This window comes from Eleutherodactylus coqui, chromosome 3 (assembly GCF_035609145.1).
Source record: "Eleutherodactylus coqui strain aEleCoq1 chromosome 3, aEleCoq1.hap1, whole genome shotgun sequence".
NCBI lineage: Eukaryota > Metazoa > Chordata > Amphibia > Anura > Eleutherodactylidae > Eleutherodactylus > Eleutherodactylus coqui.
Genome location: NC_089839.1, coordinates 289167612 through 289190368, shown reverse-complemented (window position 1 = coordinate 289190368; position 22757 = coordinate 289167612). Strand labels below are relative to the sequence as shown.

The 22757-nt window shown below is 44.7% G+C and overlaps 2 protein-coding genes across 4 annotated transcripts in view; one reads left to right on the top strand and one right to left on the bottom strand.

Annotated features, from left to right (window-relative positions):
• Positions 1 to 7347, top strand: part of LOC136621848 (methylcrotonoyl-CoA carboxylase beta chain, mitochondrial-like) — a 73052-nt gene extending 65705 nt beyond the window's left edge. For all 3 annotated transcript variants that reach the window (XM_066597637.1, XM_066597635.1, XM_066597634.1), the window contains exons 10-12: positions 5236 to 5378; positions 6600 to 6681; positions 7144 to 7347. In XM_066597637.1, the coding sequence (XP_066453734.1) occupies positions 5236 to 5378; positions 6600 to 6681; positions 7144 to 7227 (309 nt within the window). In that variant the 3' untranslated portion in view covers positions 7228 to 7347. The remainder of the gene's footprint in view (positions 1 to 5235; positions 5379 to 6599; positions 6682 to 7143) is intronic.
• Positions 7348 to 11987: 4640 nt separating this feature from the next.
• LOC136621847 (protein wntless homolog A-like) overlaps positions 11988 to 22757 on the bottom strand; it is a 68986-nt gene continuing 58216 nt past the window's right edge. The window contains exons 13-19 of the mRNA XM_066597633.1: positions 20494 to 20550; positions 18841 to 18980; positions 17040 to 17169; positions 16611 to 16725; positions 13663 to 13757; positions 13472 to 13583; positions 11988 to 12379 (exon numbers count right to left, since the gene is read on the bottom strand). Coding sequence (XP_066453730.1) covers positions 12228 to 12379; positions 13472 to 13583; positions 13663 to 13757; positions 16611 to 16725; positions 17040 to 17169; positions 18841 to 18980; positions 20494 to 20550 — 801 coding nt within the window. The 3' untranslated portion in view covers positions 11988 to 12227. The remainder of the gene's footprint in view (positions 12380 to 13471; positions 13584 to 13662; positions 13758 to 16610; positions 16726 to 17039; positions 17170 to 18840; positions 18981 to 20493; positions 20551 to 22757) is intronic.

The window sequence follows — 22757 nt, the reverse complement described above, 5'->3', positions numbered from 1 at the left end:
AAGCTTCCACTGACAGCATACCTTTAGAGAAGGATTTATCTGTCTGCCTGATCCTGTCTACACTTTTGGCAAGTATGACTACAAAGGAATCAGAGATGGAAGCCCTGCAAACCGTAAGTGTGACTTGCTGCAGGAATGTTATGCCCAGGGATTAGCATTGTGTAGGGGTTTTTTCCTTATGTGCATGCATGTGTCTTTTGCAGGACAGGGAATCCACCCGGTCTAAGCAAGACCTTTGGAAAAAGTACAAGAAATGCGCCCTGTGCCTCAAAAAGTTAGATGAGGCGTACAAAAAACCGCTATGCCAAGACTGTACTTCAAAGATCCTCACGAATGAACAGGCCGCATTTAGGGAGGATATTAGATCCCTAGTCAGGGAGGAGGTCCGGGCATCGATCTCCAGCCTCCCCCCAGCCCAGCGGGAAAGAAAGGCCACTAAAAGAGCAAGCCACATACTGCTGTCGAGCTCAGACTCTGAGCAATCCCTGGGCGACCTGTCAGACGGCGAACTCTCAGACCGTCCCTCTGACACCAAGGATGAGAATAAGAAGTATTATTTCTCATTCGGGGACCTGGATGACCTGATTAGAGCCGTCAGGGATACAATGAAGCTAGAAGATGTGGTCGAGCCTAGGTCCGTACAGGACGACATGTTCGGTGGGCTCAGGCCAAGGAATCGCATCGTGTTCCCAGTTAATGATACTTTGAAAAAAGTAATCATGCATGAATGGGCTACTGCGGACAGACAAACGAGTACTGTCCCGCGAGTACAAACAAAGACTCCGCTTCGCGGAGGAGGATGTGAGTGTCTACGAAGAGGTCCCTAAAGTAGACGCACAAGTGGCCAGAATGGCAAAAAAGACAGCCCTGCCATTTGAGGACTCCTCACATCTTAGAGACCCGATGGACAACAGGGTTGATGCATTGATAAAACGGGCCTGGCAAACGACGGCCTACACTACACGCTAGAGTCTAACATCGCAGCGACTTCCGTGGCGAGGTCGATGTTCCTCTGGTTAGGGGAACTAGATGACCAAATTAAGCAGAAGGCCCCCAGAGAGGCGTTGCTGGAATGTATGCCTTTACTAAACTCCGCAACAGGCTTCCTGGCAGACGCATCCGCCGAGTCCATAAGGCTGGCGGCCAGAAGCGCCGCAGTCTGGCTAAAAACATGGAAGGCAGATACAGCCTCTAAAGGAAGACTGTGTTCCATCCCCTTTCATGGCCAGCACATTTTTGGCGCGGATTTAGAGGAGATCCTAAAAAGAGCCACGGACAAAACTCACAGTTTCCCGGATCAAGCCAGAACGGGATTTCCCTACAAACGCCAGCCATCCTTCAAGCCATACCGGGGCAAAGGAAAAACGGGGCGCTGGTCCTACCCCAAAGGAGGCAGGGGTAAGATAAAAACAACCCCTACCCCTATAGAAGAATACCAGGTGGGGGGCAGGTTACTGAACTTTTCCCGAGAATGGCGAGAGATAACAGATAACCCGTGGGTCCTGCAGCTCATAGCCCAGGGGTACAGGATAGAATTCTTCACCCGGCCCCCCAATTTCTTCAGAATCACCCCCACACAATCCCCTGCCATGCAGGATCTCTTTAAAGATGAAATCCTTAAGCTGCTGCAAATGGGGGCGGTAGTTTGGGTTCCCACAGTAGAGCAGGGCCAGGGATTCTACTCGCCTCTATTTCTGATAAAAAAGCCAAACGGCAGTTTTCAGATGATTCTGAATCTGAAGGGCCTGAATAAATTCATTACCTACAAAAGGTTTAAAATGGAGACAGTTCGGTCAGCGGTAACCCTGATCGAAAGAGGAGACTTTGAGTACCGTCGACTTAAAAGACACGTACTACCACATCCCAGTCCTGCCAGAACACCATAAATACCTGAGGTTTGCCATCAGAATAGGGAGTCGGGTACGCCATTTTCAGTTTCAGTGCCTACCCTTTGGCATCTCTACAGCACCCCGAGTATTCTCTAAAATAGTGGCAGAGATGGTGGCGCATCTCCATGTAGCAGGTATAAATATCATCCCGTACCTGGACGACTTCCTGGTAATCGCCTCCTCATCCAAGACCCTCAGAGACAACACTAGCAGAGTCATCTCTCTATTTCAAAGATTGGGGTGGATAGTCAACTTCCCCAAGTCTAGTCTTCTCCCCGAAACACGGAAAACCTTCCTGGGGGTGCAGCTAGACTCAGTATCTCAGACCTTGTCCTTGCCTCCACTCAGACAGGAAAGTCTTAGATTGGCAGCACAGGAGGGCGGCCAGAAAAAGCAAATGGTAATTAGGGACGCAATGAGGCTCCTGGGCCTCATGACCTCCTGCATCGGCATTATCCCTTGGGCCCAGGCGCACTCCAGAACACTACAGAGAGCCATCCTGGGTAACTGGGATGGGACACCCATCTCCCTGGATAAGAGGATGCCCATGTCATCATCTGTCTTAAAGTCCCTCCGCTGGTGGCGGTCAACCGACACTCTAGAGGCTGAGTCACCATGGGTGACAGAACCCTTCATCACTATAGTAACCGATGCGAGCCAGTCTGGCTGGGGAGCGCAAGTGGGGCAGCGCCTGCTCCAGGGCGAGTGGGGACCGACGCTGTGTACCCAGACATCGAATTTCAGAGAACTTAGGGCCATCTGGGAAGCGCTTCACAGATCCCAGGATATTCTAAAGAAGAGACACATAAAAGTCTTCTCTGATAATGTGACCGCCGTTTCGCTTATTCGCCACCAGGGGGGCACCAGAAACGTTCATCTGCTGAAACTAACAGGTCGGATCTTCAGATGGGCCGAGGCCACAGTACAATCCCTGACAGCGGTCCACCTCAAGGGGTCCCAGAACCAGACAGCCGACTTCCTCAGTCGAAGACGCCTGGACCCCGGAGAATGGTCGCTGAATCAAGAGGAGTTCCGTCGTATTGTAGAAACCTGGGGCAGTCCACAGGTGGACTTGTTCGCGACCAGAAAAAGCTCAAAATGCCCCGCCTTCTTTTCCCTAGATCCGAAGGACAGGGCCGAGGGGTTAGACGCCTTTTCCCAGAGTTGGGATTTCAGTCTGGCATACGCCTTTCCCCCCATACCCCTGATCCCGAGGGTTCTTCAGAAGGTCCAGCAGAGCAACATCACACTGATCCTAATTGCTCCACACTGGGAAAAAAGGGTATGGTTTCCAGTACTCCTAAAACTCGCCATCACGGAACCAATCCGCCTTCCATCCAGGAAGGATCTTCTAACGCAGGGCCCAGTTCTGTGCCCCAACTTAGAGAGACTGAACCTCGCGGTCTGGATATTGAGGAACAGACGCTACTAAGTCAAGGTCTGTCCTCTAGGGTCATCGCGACGTTACGCCAGTCCCGAAAACCTGTGACCTCTGCTATCTATAATAAAATCTGGAAAAGATTCTCCTCCTGGAGGGGGTTGGAAGTCTCCAATCTCGACACTTCTGTGGCGGAGATTTTGGATTTCCTCCAGGAGGGTCTAGACAAAAACCTGAGACCGGCAACCCTGAAAGTGCAGGTGTCAGCACTCTCGGCCATCCTAGATCAGCCCCTAGCGGAGCATAGACTAATCCGCAGGTTTATGAAAGCAGCAGAGAGAATGAGGCCAGTTAACCGCAGTATGGTCCCCCCATGGGATCTAAACTTAGTCCTCCAAAACCTGTGCAAACCCCCCTTTGAGCCTATCGAGCAGATACCAATTAGGTTCCTCACGTTCAAAACTGTGTTCTTAGTAGCTATCACAACGGCAAGGCGTGTGAACGAGCTTCAGGCCCTATCTTGTAAGACACCCTACCTATTAATCCAGGACGATAGGGTCATACTAAAAACAGACCCCTTCTTTCTCCCAAAGGTAGCCTCAAAATTCCATAGACAGCAAGAAAGTATTCTCCCATCCTTCTGTCAAAATCCCCAAAACGATAGGGAAAGAGACTACCATAGCCTGGATGTAAGGAGGGCCATTTTATGCTACCTAGAACAGACCTCATCTTTCAGGAAGGCTGATTGTCTTTTTGTCCAATTCCAGGGGCCGGGCAGAGGAAGAGCGGTCCCTCCCTAAGAGTTAATTTGGTATACTCCATGTCTGCCGTTAGGATGACGCCGGGAAAAGGGAGTGAATTTCTTACCGAAAATTCCTTTTTCCCGAGTCATCCTGACGGCACGTATTTCCCTCCCGAAAATTCACACGGTTGTACCTACGCCTGTGCGGGCACGAACCAGTAGCCCAGAGGCTCCTATGTTGGCCATTTTTGTTTTATGCGGTAAATTTGTGCATAATTTCTTTGGTTAATCCGGGTAAGTTACCCTCTTATTATTTATGTTCAAAAGAACTAACCATGTTAATTTTGTCTCGGAGCAATAAAATCTTCCTTGGTTAACCACGACATGTCCATGTAAGTAATTTAGAAGACACTGGTGAATGGGAGGCAGGAGGAGCCTTTTGAAGTCTCTTGCTTCCTGTCCCTACAAGGTCAAGGTGCAACCTCCATGTCTGCCGTCAGGATGACTCGGGGGAAAAAGGAATTTTCGGTAAGAAATTCACTGCCTTTTGATCCCAGAAACGGTGCCAGTCTTGTCTATGAGCTATCTGGTATTACTGCTCAGACTCTTTCAGTGACTGAGTCTGAGCTGCAGTACTGGCCAAAGCCCATAGTCAGTAGTAGTGCTGTTTCTGCTAAAAAGCCGACCGATTATTTATTTATTTTTTATCCTTGACATCTCTTTTAAAACGTCTTCACCAAGTAACCTGCAATCATTTGCTGCACAAGTTAGAGTTTTTCTTCGACTTTTACTATTGATGTTCTATCCTCACCGTAGGTCATCAATAGTTGATCGTCAGGGTCCGCTACTCAGGAGCCCCTCTCATCAGTTGATTGAATGAGTGCTGGGCCGCCTTCTCAGGCCTGTGATGTTCCATTCATTAGTTACATGGCCTGTGAGCGATTGGAACTGAGCTGCAATACTAGGCACAGCCATCTTACGATGTATGGCGCAATGCCTGGTATGGACTGCAGGGACAGTGGAGCACACCTAAATGCCGCTGTCACTTCAGTTAGCTGATCAGTGGTGATTCCTAGCGGTTTACCCATACTGATCAACTATTAATGACCTATCCTGAGGATTGGTCATCAATAGTTTTGTCCCAGCAAAGCCCTTTAAACAATCCCAGAACTGCTTGCTGTATGCAGTTTGATAAAACTTTTTGATTTTTCAACTTTTTTTTACAGTGCGGGAGATCATATGAGCCAAATTTTTTGTTCCTGTGGCCAAATGCAAGAATTGGTCTTCTGGATGCCACCAGGTTGTCATGGAGTGATCAGAAAGATGAAGGTTGGACGGACGAGAAAGAATTCAGCGCGCAGCTAAACAGGTATTTAAGCTTTGGGTCTTACTGTATCGTTGCATGTGGCAGCCAGTCACACTTCAGCTCTTATTCCAAAATTGGATGTTGCAAATGAAAGCACAAATCTGGCAGGTATAATAATACTTCAGTGAGAATTCTGTAATCCCGGCACCAATCAGACCTGAGCGATGCTGGACTATAAAACCTCCTGCGTTTTCAGATGGTTATCAAAACAGAAAGTGTGAAGCTACTAAGAGGAAAGGACTTTCTGGATTACCTACTGTTGGTTTAACCCCTTAAGGACCAGGCTGTTTTGTACCTTAAGGACCAGACACTTATTGGGGATTTTACCCATGTGGTGGTTTTACTGCCCTATTTTTTTTCCTTTAGCTTTCAAAATTATTTTTGCCATGTTTTTTTTTCCTGTGACATATAGGGCCATTTTTTAATATCCTTTTCACTGACTTTTTTTCCTGTATCCTGGCCGCGCGGCAGATTATCCCAGGTTATGGAAATTGTCTACTCCCCTTCTTGGTTGATATGGGTGGAGGCCCTCATTTCCATAATGCATATGGTAGAATTTAGGACAGAAAATAACAAGTATCCCATTTTTTGTGCCACTTGGTTACTGTGTTCTCTATTTAGATCTGAGAGTCTAATGATCGCTCAGATCACAGAGTTTTGCCAGTGGACCAACTGGCATGGTTCCTCCTGGCATATGATGACTGTGGCAGCCAGTCGCAGCAAACAAAGCACGGTTGTGCCCTCCCCCTCTCTGAAGTCGAGCAGCTCATCTCATAAATAGGAAAGTTGTAAAATAACGCAGACATAACGCGGACATATGGTAAATGTTAATCGTACCAGACAAAATGGTTAGTAAATATCTATATTACGAGCAGAAAATGGCACATTTTGAAAAAAGTAGCGTTTTTTTTTTTTTTTTTCTCAAAATTTGGGATTTTTTTTTCTAGATAAATGCAAAATATACTAAGCAACATTTACCACTGATACAATTTAGTTTATGTCACCAAAAATCTACTTCAGAATCACTTATAAGTAATGGTATTTCAAAGTTATTACCACGTAAAGTGAAACACGTCAGGTTTGAAAAATTGGCCCTGGTCACATAGGCCAAAACCTACTTGGAGGGGCAAGTGGGTAAAGAAACACTGTACTAAAAATGTCAGAAGTAGTCATGTGCATGAGAGGAGTGGACTCATGGGTGATATCATCTTGTACCTCTCATAGACTGAAGGAGGAAAGTTCAGCGTTTTATTCATCAGCTAGAATCTGGGATGATGGAGTGATCTTACCTGAGGACACCCGGCCGGTGAGTATCTGCACTATGATCTCCAAGGCTTGTGCATATGATTCTGGCCTCGCTCCATGGTAGACTTATTTGGAAGATCCTTGATAAGTCGCATTATTTACATGTGTGGACATTATGTAGATGTGATTAAACTCCACAAACCGTGACAAGTCAGCTCCTGACAGATTGGAATAGGAAATGTCATCAGGATCTGTCAGTAGTGCAGCCACAGTGACATAGAGACTGAATGGAGCAGCAGTTGAGCATCCACAGTGCCGCTCCGTTCATCATCAATGGCACTGCCGAAGATAGCCAAGCGCTTTTCTCAGCCCATTAAAGTGAATGCAGCAACATTACATCTCCTCCTCCTCCTGTGCAGTGTTCAGACCCCCCACCGATCAGTCTTTTATCACCTATCCTGTGGATAGGTGATAAGTCAGCTTTGGAAAATTCTTTTTTTTAAAGATATTTTTTTTTTCTTAGGTTCTTGGAAAATGTTTGAAAATTATTAGCCAATGGAAGCGCGAAGGAACCGCTGTCCAAAGCTCCCCACTGCTGAGGATGTGACAAGCCCAGCATTGTGGAAAAAAGGATATGTTTAAACATGTAAATAGTATAGAAATTAATCTTTGTAAATTCCGTTGTGCCTTTTTAGTATCATTAATAAATTAAAGTGCAGCTCAGGGATGAGTGGTGTCTGTGTGTTTTTGTCTATCTTGTCTCTTATCACTCTTACGCTTATGCTGGGTTCTCACAAGGCGGATTTTCGGCGGAAATCTTGCGGTTTGGCCACAGCGAAAAACCGCGCGATTTCCGCCGGGAGAACCGCCGCTGCAAAACCTGCGGACCGCGCTCCAATAGGGGAGAGCGCGGCCGCAGCGAAAAAAAAAAATGTACATGCTGCGGCCGGGACGGCAAATCCGCTGGGGCTAAGTCGGCAGAAGCCGCTGCTGCAGCGCGGATTTGCCGTCCCGCGTAGACGAGATTTCTGAGAAATCTCGTCCACATGGCTGGCTAATCCTGGGAATAGCGGCCGCATGTGGATTTGCCGCGGTGAAATTCTGCACGGAATTTCCGCGGCAAATCCGCCCCGTGTGAACCCAGCCTTAAGGTATCTTTTACACGGGCCGATGAAATCGGTGATTATTCAGGCGCCTATCGACCCATGTACGCATGGCTCCCGACAGGGCACTAAGTGAGAAGACTTAGTTGTTGCTAGTCTTTCCTTCTCAGCGCCTTGAAATGGAACGTTTGCTGAGCAGCTTCTCACTCAGTGTAAGCAGGAGCTGTTTAAACTATATGCGGCTCTTGATTACTGTGAATGGAGGCGGGTGCGCCAGGACAATCCCCCACCCACTCTACCTCTATTCACTTGAATGACTATTGCTCCTGTGTAAAGCACAAGAGCGATTAGTTGCTGGTATGGCTGTGGGGCGCTTGTGTGCCTGACAGTCATACCATGTAAAGGTACCTGTAGTGTGGGAACTTTTTTTTTTTTTCTTCTTTAGTTCCATCATGTATAATATAGGTAAAAGCTCTCACTCACTGACTGCAAGTTCAGTCTTGGTGAGTGCCACTAATTCTCTAACTTCTAACTTCTGATTAATGTCATATAAACGTGAAATTTGGCACGACCATTCTTTAGGTCCTAAATATGAAATGTAAGGAGGTTGCAACTTGATTATTCAATTATAAGCACAAAAGTTAGTGACCCCCTTTGTAATGTAACTAATAACACACATCTGTACCGTACAAACATGAAATTTAGTCAATTTCTTGAGGAAAGCAAAGGGTTCACAACTTCAATATTCAAATCTAAGTGTGAAAAACTGTGTGAGAATCCATGATACATGAGTTCTTTCCTCAGAATCCATAGGGAAATGATTTGTAAACTGACGAGAATCCACCTCACCTCTGCACGTGTATAGACCGACGAGAATCCACCTCACCTCTGCACGTGTATAGACCGACGAGAATCCACCTCACCTCTGCGCGTGTATAGACCGACGAGAATCCACCTCACCTCTGCGCGTGTATAGACCGACGAGAATCCACCTCACCTCTGCGCGTGTATAGACCGACGAGAATCCACCTCACCTCTGCGCGTGTATGGACCGACGAGAATCCACCTCACCTCTGCGCGTGTATGGACCGACGAGAATCCACCTCACCTCTGCGCGTGTATGGACCGACGAGAATCCACCTCACCTCTGCGCGTGTATGGACCGACGAGAATCCACCTCACCTCTGCGCGTGTATGGACCGACGAGAATCCACCTCACCTCTGCGCGTGTATGGACCGACGAGAATCCACCTCACCTCTGCGCGTGTATGGACCGACGAGAATCCACCTCACCTCTGCGCGTGTATGGACCGACGAGAATCCACCTCACCTCTGCGCGTGTATGGACCGACGAGAATCCACCTCACCTCTGCGCGTGTATGGACCGACGAGAATCCACCTCACCTCTGCGCGTGTATGGACCGACGAGAATCCACCTCACCTCTGCGCGTGTATGGACCGACGAGAATCCACCTCACCTCTGCGCGTGTATGGACCGACGAGAACCCACCTCACCTCTGCGCGTGTATGGACCGACGAGAACCCACCTCACCTCTGCGCGTGTATGGACCGACGAGAACCCACCTCACCTCTGCGCGTGTATGGACCGACGAGAACCCACCCCACCTCTGCGCGTGTATGGACCGACGAGAACCCACCCCACCTCTGCGCGTGTATGGACCGACGAGAACCCACCCCACCTCTGCGCGTGTATGGACCGACGAGAACCCACCCCACCTCTGCGCGTGTATAGACCGACGAGAACCCACCCCACCTCTGCGCGTGTATAGACCGACGAGAACCCACCCCACCTCTGCGCGTGTATAGACCGACGAGAACCCACCCCACCTCTGCGCGTGTATAGACCGACGAGAACCCACCCCACCTCTGCGCGTGTATAGACCGACGAGAACCCACCCCACCTCTGCGCGTGTATAGACCGACGAGAACCCACCCCACCTCTGTTCGTATATACTGAAAGGCTGTAAAGTACATTAGGAAGCTGCCATGGACTGCAGGAAGGGAGCATGCCTTTAAGGCTAAAGACCCTTTTACACGGGCCGTCAGTGTTTTGGAAAACTACACGAGCACTGACGTTACTGCTAAGGGGATCAGCGCTTGTGCAGAGCATTCAAACAAAGACTTGCCGCTGACTTCTTGTCCGCTTCTCGCTCAGTGCTTCACCTCCTCTGGGAAGCGGGGAGCATTTACATGAAACGACAAGCCAGGAAGCGAACAAGTTTTTTTTTTTTTAAGCGTAAATAAATGCAGACGACAAGTGAGCCATTTTATGGGGGTTTTTTTGCATTCACACTGAGCAATTATCGCTCAAATTCGTTCGTTTGAGCAAATTTTGACCGATAATTCTTACGTGTAAATGAGCCGTAAGAAGAGGCTGCAACCTCCAGTGTGGGGGTAAATTTGAATAAAAAGGGGCATTATCTTTTGAAGGTAAAAAGTGAGGAGAATGGAAGGGATGGCACATTCTGCAGAGGGACATCAGTACATGCAGCCTGAAGAGAATCTAACACTCTGTATACAGATTTCATTCCTCTGAAGTAACTACGCGTTCATAAACTTTTCTGTGGGAACAGGTAAACACCCGTACCAATTAACTTGGACAAAGCTGGGTATAGCGGCTAGTTTATACCACATACAGTGTTTCCCAATAATAAGCCCTACCCTGATTTTCGGGGTGGAGGGATGGCTTGAAATATAAGCCTTTCCCCGAAAATAAGCCCTAGCTACACTACATGAGGGAAAAAAATAAAAAATGCTAACCTTGCAGGTGCCGTCCTTGTCCCTATCGCTGCTCCCAGGCGCTATGGCAGTTTTTCTCAGCACTGAGAGAGCAATCTCTTCCTGGTACTGTGGGTTGAATACCCTGCCTCCAGTAAGAGATTGCTGTGATTGGCTGACGCTGCGGTCCTGAGCCAATTACAGCCAGTGCTCAATGAGCCAATCACAGCCATTCAATGATGCCATTTATTGAATGGCTGTGATTGGCTCATCAAGCGCCAGGTGTGATTGCCTAAGGCTGCGTTCCTGAGCCCGTCCACATGCTGGCTGAAAATTGGACTCTCTTCTGAGTTTTGTGCACACACACTCCTATACAAGTCTATGGGAGAGTGTGCACACGGGACTCTGAAAAGAGTCAGATTTTTGGCTGGTGTGCAGACTTCACAGGCAGGCACCAAGAAGCGGGCGAGTATGAAAAATACCTCAACTCGCTCCCTGTCACCTACTAGAACAGCACCATAAGTTACTTTATAGTGCTTCAGGCAGGTGACAGATTTCCTTTAATGGGGCATCAAGACTGGGATTGATGCGCCCAACAGCTGTGCCAGCAACTCTCGCTCCTGTGCTTTTACACAGGAGCGATTGTCTGTTAGATAATAGAAGTGGTGACCGGAGATCTCTTCCAGCCACCCGCTTCGATTCACAGTACACAGAAGTCATTCAAAGCCTAAGCAACTCCTGTTTACACGGAGCAAGGAGCCACTCAGCAGTTGTTCCTTTTTAGTGAGCTGAAACTAAGCGGCTTCTCGCTCTCTGCCCTGCTGGGACCTAGTGTACATGAGTCGACAGTTGCCCATAATCGCTTGTTTGAGGAATTATTTGGGCAACTATCGGCTTTTGTAAAAGTAGCTTACCTTGCAGATTGTCTTTTTTCTTCTCCTGTTTAGAGGATGCACATTCCCTCCCTGCTTACTGAGTCGGGGTGCTCTCCTGATGCAATGTCGTTTGTCAGGGCCGTGCCGTATTTGCAAAGCAATTCAGGTGTCTGACCACTGCTGCTCCTCTTTCCCTCTCACAGCATGCAGGTCTCTTACATATACACAGGGAGACATCTTGCAGCTGCATCCCCCTCCTCTCCCCTCCTCTTATTTACTGTATTGCACTAGGTTTCTGAACATGTACAGAGAGGAAAAGGACTGTAGGCTGTTGAGAGATGCCATTGTCTCCTAATGTATATTAACCCTTTCCAATCCACTGTCTGATGTCTAAAGACATTCTGATTGAAGGCTGTACAGCTCCGATGTTGGAAGACATCCGGCAGGGTATTCTTACTGTAGATTACTGGCCGCTCTGTTGTCAGGGGCCTCTTCAGCATGTCCCATACCGCAGTACTGGCTCTAGCCAGCAGATGGCGCCATTGTATAACGTCAGATAGAGAAAACCCCCTAGGAGACCTTGAATCCAAAACTGGATTGCAAAGGGTTAACATGTACAGAAAATAGGTAGAGACCGGCTGAATCGTCAATACAATGCAAAATACATTTATTAAGAAACAGGAATTATGCTAAATAACAGAATATTCCTCCTAGGATCAATATAAATCAATAGATATATAAATATACAAGTTGATAAAAATGTGCAGCTCCCGTATACAGACGCCACGGCCGCGTCCCCTCTCCTGCCCTTAGACTGGAGCTGTACACGGGTTTCTGGACTGTGATGATACATCGCATCTTGGATCACAAGCAGCCATGTGGTTGGTTATTTAGGTATTTCTGAACATGCCATGAAATGTGACGGGGATGATGGTGTCGACCTCGGCTCTGGCGATTTCACTCATGTCCTTTGCGTCCAGGATCAGCAGGAATGAGGGCTTGTGCCCCACGGCTGGGGAGATGGCCACGCTTAGTATGATACCTGCGATCACAAGGCAAGGCTGATAAGTACTGCACAATATCTGGCAACCTCTGAACCACTTCTATACTACCCTGGTGATCAGTTGATCGCTGCAGGTCCAAACTACATGCAGGATGAAGAAACTACATTTCACTCATTCCAATGACTAGGTGCACCTATTGCTAAAGAGCTGAAGTGGAGCAGGGGTCCAGCCTCCTATATTATATGAAAAATTAAGATTTAGAGTGGTTTCCCACCGGCGAGAAAATCGTGTGATTTTCGCATGAAGCGAGAGTCAGTAAAAAAGCAGATTATGAAACCAATGATTTACAATAGTTTCCTTCCCATTAGCAACGTTTTCACTTATATGATTTTGAGAGAACAATAAAATTGCGGCATGTTCTAGATTTCTGCGATTTTTATTTTTTATTTTTTTTAAAATCTCACAGGTTTCCCTATGGAGCCTCCTTTTTATCGCATTGCAACACACGAAATATGCATTGCGATACGATTTTTATTATTAGAAAGTCCTATTGACTTCTGTGATTTAAAAAAAAAAAAAAAAATCGCATGATTTAATTGCGGGTGGCAGCGATGCAATGCAAGGTTACTCTCCAAAAAACATCACTGGCATACAAAAATCGCAGGAACAAGACGCTATTTGCCACGATTTTCTTGCAGCAAAATCGCGGTCGCCCGTGTGAAACTAGCCTTAGGGTATGTTCACATAGGGCAGTTTTTCCACATGAGTAAAATCGCTTAAAAATCTACCAGCTACTGTTGCATGTTTTCTGCATGTGAAATCTTTCCAAAATTTGCAGCCCCTTTTGCACATTTTGGTAGGAATTTCAGCTTCTCCATGGCAGAACGCCGCATGTTTTTTGTACCAAATCTGCTAAAATTGACGTGTGGATTTAAATTCTGCGCCGCGGGTTAATTTCCGCACTGATTTACTGCAAATGTTCTCTGAGGATGAGATTTTGCTGCTTCGGATTTTCCACACAGCCTGAACATGCTGCCGGACGATTTTTCTACTAAATGCTGCCATTGACACTTGGCCTTTTTTTATATAAACAACCCCTTTAAACACACCCGTGTCTGAACTATCCTTACCATCATCTTCCTCCAGGGCATCTGGAGTTGGGACAAATATCGGCTCCGACGGGTAGGTATTGGGCTCTTGCCATACCCACGTTTCTTTGCTCTTGACGTTCAGTTTCACAAGCTAGAAGAGTATACACAATGACGTTAGACATCATCAGTCTGCTGATACGGAGCCGAGATGATTACCTATATATACTCACCCTGTCAGGGATGAAATGGTTCAGTCCCAGTCCATAGGCATACTTGTAATCTTTACCGCTGTACGCCTTGTAGTTAATTTGGGGGAATTCGAAAGCTGTTGGAACAATAAAGTCAAGATGAGAAAATATATGGTATATAGCTGTAGTATAGGGTGGGCCACGTTAAAGTAGCCCGAAACCACAGTCTTATGAAAACTGTCTAAAAGAAAATCTGTTTTTGTTGCTCATTAGCAACCAATCACAGCACACCTTTCATTTCTTATACTGCTGAGGTAAAGAGAAAGCTGCGCTGTGATTGGTTGCTCTGGGCCCCACGCTCTTATGAAAGCTGTCTGAAATTTTTTTTTTGCCTATAGCAGCCAATCAGCGCAGCTTTCACTTTACCTCAGCAATGAAAGCTGTGCTGTGATTGGTTGTCCTGTGACATGTGCATCTAGTTACGTGTGAGAAATAAATCACAGCATGCTCTATTTCTCAGCGTAACACGCAGCAGGAGCCCTATACTTTTCTATTGCAGCGTATACAACGCTGTCCATACGCAATACATTGCATATTACTATTACCATAATAAACTTACTACCCTAATCCACAAAGCCCTGCACAGTGCAGCGCCCCCCTATATTGCCTCCCTCATCTCAATCCATCACCCAGCCCGGGCTCTCCGCTCGGCAAACGAAACTAGACTGCACACCCCTCTAATTCGAACTTCTCACTCCCGCCGCCAAGACTTCTCCAGAGCAGCACCAGCCCTCTGGAACGCACTACCAAAGAACACCTGGGCAATCCAGGACTCGCAGAACTTCAGGCGTGCTCTACAAACGCACCTCTTCAGGGAGGCATACCGCATTCTCTAAACAAACTCCTCTACTCACTGCCTGATAACATGCTCCCTGACCTACTGACTGCAATCCCTGCTAGCCATCATAAACCGCTCCTGCAGTTTCTGCCGTTACACGGCTTATGTGTATATCACCCCTCACTCTCCACCTCGCCATACCGTGCACATCTCCAGCCCCTTTACCTTCTGTATCACCCCATTACTTGTAGTATGTAAGCTCGTTGGAGCAGGACCCTCACCCCTATTGTTTCCATCAACTGATTACTATGTAACCGTGGTTCTGTAATGTTTGTATTTTGTCTTTCTGTATTCCCCCCTGTCTATGTAAGCGCTGCGGAATATGTTGGCGCTATACAAATAATAATAATTATTATTATTATTATTATATGAGCAGCGATTCTAACAGAACCCCGCTATGAAACCGAGCGGGAAATTAGAAAAAAAACAAAAAACAGACAGGCTGGATTCACATGAGTGTTTTATCGTGGCAATTTGGAATAAAGTGAACGAAGGTCAATACAGCGCTCCTGCGGTCATATGGGGTAAAAGATATAATAAAGGATAAATACTAATGGGACTTTGGCTGGCCGAAAATCTCATCCATCTGAAGCATTGGATTCCAATGTGTTTGTTCAGATGGATGATTTCCCGATGCGTAACATCGACTGGCCGGAAAAGATAGCGCATACGGTGCGCATTCCGACCAGCTGTTTTTACTAGAGTTTGTTATATGTGTCCCGCAAGGGCGCCGCTGTTTATCAAATTGTAGTTGTTTTAATTGTATTTTATGATTTTCCCTCAAACTGTTTTTATTTAAGTATGATAGAATGAACGGAGTGTGAATATCAAACCATACAGTCTAGAGTATACGAATCACTATCCAGACAGATATTAGAAGGTTTTTTTTGACTGTTGTGCTTTTAATGAGTTGTGCAAACTCATCCGCACCAAAGTAAAGCAATCTGCAGTACGCTCTCTGGAAAGTCCCCTTCAAATTCGGAGTTAACAAAGGAAAATCCAGGTCTTTAGGGCTTATTCAGATGGACATATATCGGTTGGGTTTTCACTCCCAGCTGATATACGATGCCCCTGTCTACAAGGGGAGGAGGCGGGCCAGGCCAGGACCTAGTGCACTGAGCTCCTGCCTTCTCTCTGCCCTCGCCACTGTTTGCAATGGGAGGGGCAGGGATGGAGCTAAGGTACCCCCTCCCATTGCAAACAGTATCGAGGGGTGGAGAGCACTAGCTCCTGGCCTGGCCAGCCACCTCCCTTTGCAGAGAGGGGCAGTGTATATCTTGAAAACCCGACCGGTATACGCCCATCTGCATAAGCCCTTAGGGAGCTTTTACACATACCGGAATATATCACAAAACACTTTCAAAATCTGCACTAAAATCCATAAGTCTATATGTGGATTTTGAAGCGGAATCATGTTATAAGCCACGCCCCCTAACCCCTCCCTTGACCAAACCCTCTGTCCAGCTTTGGGGCTCCATGGGAAACTTTTGCTTGAAAAAGGGTTCCATGGCTTAAGAAATGTTTGAGAACCACTGCTGTAGACATAGTGGGCGCCCCCTTGTCAAAGTCCTGGGTATTAACCCTTTGTAATTCACTGTCTGACGTCTTCAGACATTGTGATTGAAGGCTGTAAAGCTCCGATGTTGGAAGACATGTCCCATGTCCCATACGGCAGTACTGACTGTAGCCAGCAGATGGTGCCATTGTGTAATAGTAGAAATCGAAAGCCCGCTAGGAAACCCTGAACCCAAAATTGGATTGCAAAGGGTTAATAGATGATGGGAGAGCTCTCTGGGGCCCTGTGTGGCGCAGAGTGTTAAGGCAGCAGTATGTAGTTCTAAACTGTTGCTCACGACCAGAAGATTGTGAATTCAATCCCCACATGGTTCAGGTAGTCGGCTCAAGGCCTTCCATCCTTATGAGTGCCGTATTATGGCTATGGCACTTCAGAGGTTGTACGGAGCCATAATATGGCCATGTGGCATGAGGGTTTATAGAGTTACCTGTACAGCTGCAAAGACGACAAAGAGCACATAACCAACCCCTTTACTGTCCTAGTTAGGAGCAATCATTTATTTTCCATTGCACAAACCTTGCCTAGGACCAGAGAAGAGAACCTCAGGTTCCAGCCAGATTGTATCATCGCTGCGCAGCGTGGCCGTAGCGGTGGTGTAGGGAAGGGTCACCAAGTTCTTTCCGGCGTCACTCTGGTAAAGGAGGAAAAATCATCACAGAATTAAATAGAATTTATAGTGTAATTCTACCTCTCATCTCTTGAATTTACTCTGAGCCATCCTTTCTGCAACAGAATACACAGACTAATGTTTTCCAGTAAATTACAGCTTTTGCAATCAGAGCTGCAGTATAAAGCATAGAGGAGTGCCATTATGGAGCAGAGCTAAAAAACAAAACAAACTGGCAGTCAATACTGAATAAAATAATTGAATGGTATGCACTGCCCAACACTTGATCTTCGAGGTTATCTTATGGGCTTGAGTGCCTATAGGAGAGCGCACTTTACCTTGCGGATATCCAGCGGCAGGACATATCTCCGCACTTCAGGTTGAGGAGCCTTCTCTGCAAGTCTCTTCACTTCCTCCCAGTTCTCACGTAAGTTGGCCAAATACAAATAATTGTAGATAAATTCAAAGCTGCAAAGATACAAGTTTACAGTGACAAAAGAGTGGATACTGCAGTACTGGACATTATTAGAATATCACATAGGATTCAGATGCAGATAACGAAGCGATGGATACGTTAATGGATGTCTTTTCCGAATGTTACTAAAACAAGAACTTTCCACTTTTCAACATTGTTTTATTTTTAGGTACGAAATTCACTTCTGATTAATTTCTTGCCAAAGTCCTACATGTCTCTGTTCACATTTCCATCATTCTTTTCCGCTATGGAACAGAACAATGAAAATAAAATGGCCATTGGGTCTGTATGAATGACATATCCTGGCGGCGCCTGATGGAACCCATTACTGGAAAAAATAGCTCAGCATGCTGTGCTATTCTTTCCAGCATTTATTACTGATGGAATAAAGCAACAGAAATGCCTTACTAGTGGTCGGAGAACAGTTTTTCTGCTACATAGTAGCAATTTCTCTGCATAGAGCTAAAGGATAAAATTCTAGCTGCCTGCAGCCACCACTAGGGGGAGCTTACTGTATACTGTTTATACATTGAACTCCGTAGTAGCACAGTATGCAGCAAGCTTACCCTAGGGCAGCTGCAGATAATATTTTTTGATTAATTATATATATATATATATATATATATATATATATATATATATATATATATATAATTGTTTTAATCAGGACCACAGCTACAAGTATAGTTGAAGCAGTTAATTTGTTTTGTACCACAGTATACGGCATAAAGTGGGGATAGACGTTTAATAGACGTTTATCCACATTATTTTAAAAGAGGTACCTTTGTATGAATCCTCTTGATGGCAGTTGTAAAAAGAAGCATTTCAGCAGTCATTAAGGGGTTAATATTCAGTAAGTACTTTACTTATGTTGTTTTTTGAGTTAGACTCTTTTCACATCACGTTTTTATGAACCAGCACTGATTCTGATTTTTATGCAGAAAACTGCATGGGGGTGGAAATAAGGACACAACGCTAGTGTTCAATGTGTGAGACGGAGACCTCTTTGGTCCTTGTATCACATAGTCATCTGTCAGTTTTATAAAGCTGGATAGAATAGCGCCCCTGGTCTCCGTCACACCTAATGAAGTCTATCCTTCTGTCCCAGTTATTGCCCCTATGCACTTTTCTGCAAAAAAAGTTAGAAACCAGGACAAAACCGGTGTTTAATGGGGAAAAAGCGCTACATAACAAGAGCCTTACAATGTATTATATTCTACCTGCTTACGCCATGAGGTTGTAAGGCTTTGAAAATGCACTGTCAAAATTTCTATTATGGATTGTCTCTCATTGAGGACCCTCATCTATTAGACAGAGTAGCTACAAAGAACACCTCTCTCTTTCTGGAGGACTCCGGGGTGTGAGTTCATTATATAGACTGCTTATTAATGTCAATGTGACTCATGTAATGCCTCTTTTCTCCTGTAGAGGTGCTGCAGTGAAACTGAACACTTGTTCATGGGTTCCTTCACAGTTTACAGTTGATTGTAGGTGATCCCAGCGGTGGGACAACCTGTGATCATCTTATCTTTAGGGGACCCTTCTAACATAAAGGATGGAAGAAGAAACCACTGTAAATCATCTGGCTCCTCGTTTCCTGCAGGTTTTGAGTTTATTAGAACATATGATTTAACGTAATTCGGTTTCATTGCTGAGATTATTACCCCTTCCAGCAGCACACATCCGTTATGATAAATCCGTTGTCTTCAAATGTATTAATGTGATGGAAAATGTTGAAGGCCGATGTCCTATATCTGATGTTGAGATATTCTCCTGTGTGCTTCTCGCCAACATGCATCCACACCTATAGAATACAGCAGGATCAGACACACCGGTAACAACCCTCATCGGGCGCATACAGAAATTATAGTGAAACTCCGAAGCTGTTCAGTACCGACCTACTCCCACCATCAGACCCATAATGGTCATACGTCCTGCCGTTATTGTAGGAACCCCATTATTTACTCATCTACAGATGCATGCATATTCAAGACATAAGTGTGATTGTTCTCCGTAAGAGAAACCAAGTCATCTTGTAGAAATGATACCTTTTAATGGCTAACAAAAATACACAATGTTATAGCAAGCTTCTGAACCTCTCAGGGTCCTTCCTCAGGCATGATGGAACAAATCTAAAGACGTATTTAATATATACACATGATCACATGGGAGGGCGCAAACATGGTGTACTTAATGTACCCTCCCATGTGATCATGTGCTATAGTAAGTACATCTTTAGATTTGTTACACTAGCCTGATGAAGGACCCTGAGAGGTTTGAAAGCTCGCGATAACGTGATGTATTTTTGTTAGTTATTAAAAGGTATCATATCTACAGGATTACCTGGTTTCTCTTACTGAGAACAATCACAGTTTGCTCTACTGGGAAACACGGTACCAAACTTTTTTCATTTTTCTCAAGACGTGGCATAGTGAGCAAAAATATACATTTTTAAAAGGCTGAGGGGTGGATATAACCCCCCATAATACAGGTTACACACTCAATTTCCACTGACACTAAATTCAAATGAACACTGCAGGCCAAATTAGGACTTTTGAGGATGGTACAGGACACACAGATTTAAAGGGGTTGTTCCAAAGATTACAAGTTATCTCCTTTCCACAAGATAAGGGATAACTTGCTGGTCATGGGGGTCTTACTGCTGAGACCCCCGCAGATCTAAAAAATGGGGGTCCAGTATCTCTCTCTGCCTGTCACTGAACGGGTCACTTCTATTCTTGCTCTGACGTCATAATGAATGGAGCTTGAGTCGAGTATGTATGGTCAGCACTCCATTCATTTCAGCGAGGCTTCTCTGCTATCTCGGCAGTCCCATTGAAGGTGAATGGTGCATCAGCACGTTTGCACTACCAGCGCTCCATTCAGTCTTCTCCTCACTTCCAGAGGTGCAGTAATGCCACAGTGAGAAGGATGAGACCCCCACCATCAGCAAGTCATCCCTTCTACTGTGAATAGGGGATAACTTAATTGTGGTACAACTCCTTTAAAGATAAGCAAACATATGTATCATGCATAGTTGCAACATAATTTGGGACAATTAAGTGCTGCCCACCCTTCCCAGTCGCCAACCCAAAATGCCCAAGATTGCCCACTTTGGGGTAAACCTTGCACTCTTTGTGATTAAACTTTAAGTAAACTTTAATTACTGGGTGCTGTACGATCCTATTTACCACCCTAGTGGATTAAGCACCACCGAAAAATGGGACCGGAGTATCCAAGTCCAACGAATGGACCTTCTGATTGAACAGGTATTCTAAAAACATCATGAAAACAGTCATTGGTGTTCTTACTCACACCCATAGTTTCATTGGACTCAAAGCAATCCATGTAATTGGCTCCCCAGATGCTCCAGGCTGAGAGGAATTTGTACAGATTAATCTTCACAGGTTGTTCTACAAAGACGACATAATTTGCAGTCATTCCGAAACTAGAAGAGAGCAGATGTGTTACCAGAGTCTGACTGACCGGATGAGACATCATATATATAAATCTCAAATGATACAGAGGATTAGCTGCTCTTATAAATTCAGACTTGAAAGAGACACTAATATCTGGAAAATTGATCAGAATTCATAAAAAATAGCAAAAACAGTGAGAAATTAAAATTTTTCCATCTGTTCAGAACGCAAAAGCAGACCAAAGGGGCAGTATTATAGTAGTTATATTCTTGTATATAGGAGGCAGTATTATAGTAGTTATATTCTTGTACAGAGGGCACAGTATTATAGTAGTTCTATTCTTGTACATAGGGGGCAGTATTATAGTAGTTCTATTCTTGTACATAGGGGGCAGTATTATAGTAGTTATATTCTTCTACATAGGGGGCAGTATTTCAGTAGTTATATTCTTGTACATAGGGGGCAGTATTATAGTAGTTCTATTCTTGTACATAGGGGGCAGTATTATAGTAGTTCTATTCTTGTACATAGGGGGCAGTATTATAGTAGTTCTATTCTTGTACATAGGGGGCAGTATTATAGTAGTTATATTCTTGTACATAGGGGGCAGTATTATAGTAGTTATATTCTTGTACATAGGGGGGGCGGTATTATAGTAGTTATATTCTCGTACATAGGGGGCAGTATTATAGTAGTTATATTCTTGTACATAGGGGGCAGTATTATAGTAGTTATATTCTTGTACATAGGAGCAGTATTATAGTAGTTCTATTCTTTTACATAGGGGGTAGTATTATAGTAGTTATATTCTTGTACATAGGGGGCAGTATTTCAGTAGTTATATTCTTGTACATAGGGGGCAGTATTATAGTAGTTATATTCCTGTACATAGGGGACAGTATTTCAGTAGTTATATTCTTGTACATAGGGGGCAGTATTATAGTAGTTATATTCTTGTACATAGGGGGCAGTATTTCAGTAGTTATATTCTTGTACATAGGGGGCAGTATTATAGTAGTTATATTCTTGTACATAGGGGGCAGTATTATAGTAGTTATATTCTTTTACATAGGGGGCAGTATTATAGTAGTTATATTCTTGTACATAGGAGCAGTATTATAGTAGTTATATTCTTGTACATAGGCGGCAGTATTACAGTAGTTATATTCTTGTACATAGGGGGCAGTATTACAGTAGTTATATTCTTGTACATAGGGGGCAGTATTACAATAGTTATATTCTTGTACATAGGGGGCAGTATCATAGTGGCTATATTCTTGTACATAGGGGGCAGTATTATAGTAGTTATATTCTTGTACATAGAGAGCAGTATTATAGTAGTTATATTCTTGTACATAGAGGGCAGTATCATAGTAGTTATATTCTTGTACATAGGAGGCAGTATTATAGTAGTTATATTCTTGTACATAGGGGGCAGTATTATAGTAGTTATATTCTTGTACATAGGAGCAGTATTATAGTAGTTATATTCTTGTACATAGGGGGCAGTATTATAGTAGTTATATTCTTGTACATAGGAGCAGTATTATAGTAGTTCTATTCTTGTACATAGGCGGCAGTATTATAGTAGTTCTATTCTTGTACATAGGGGGCAGTATTACAGTAGTTATATTCTTGTACATAGGGGGCAGTATTACAGTAGTTATATTCTTGTACATAGGGGGCAGTATTATAGTGGCTATATTCTTGTACATAGGGGGCAGTATTATAGTAGTTATATTCTTGTACATAGAGAGCAGTATTATAGTAGTTATATTCTTGTACATAGAGGGCAGTATTATAGTAGTTATATTTTTGCACATAGGTGGCATTATTATAGTAGTTATATTCTTGTACATAGGAGCAGTATTATAGTAGTTATATTCTTGTACATAGGGAGCAGTATTGTAGTAGTTATATTCTTGTACATAGGGGCAGTATTATAGTAGTTATATTCTTGTACGTAGGGGGCAGTATTATAGCAGTTTTATTCCTGTACATAGGAGGAGTATTATAGTAGTTATATTCTTGTACATAGAGGGCAGTATTATAGTAGTTATATTCTTGTACATAGGGGCAGTATTATAGTAGTTACATTCTTGTACATAGGAGCAGTATTATAGTAGTTATATTCTTGTACACAGGGGGCAGTATTATAGTAG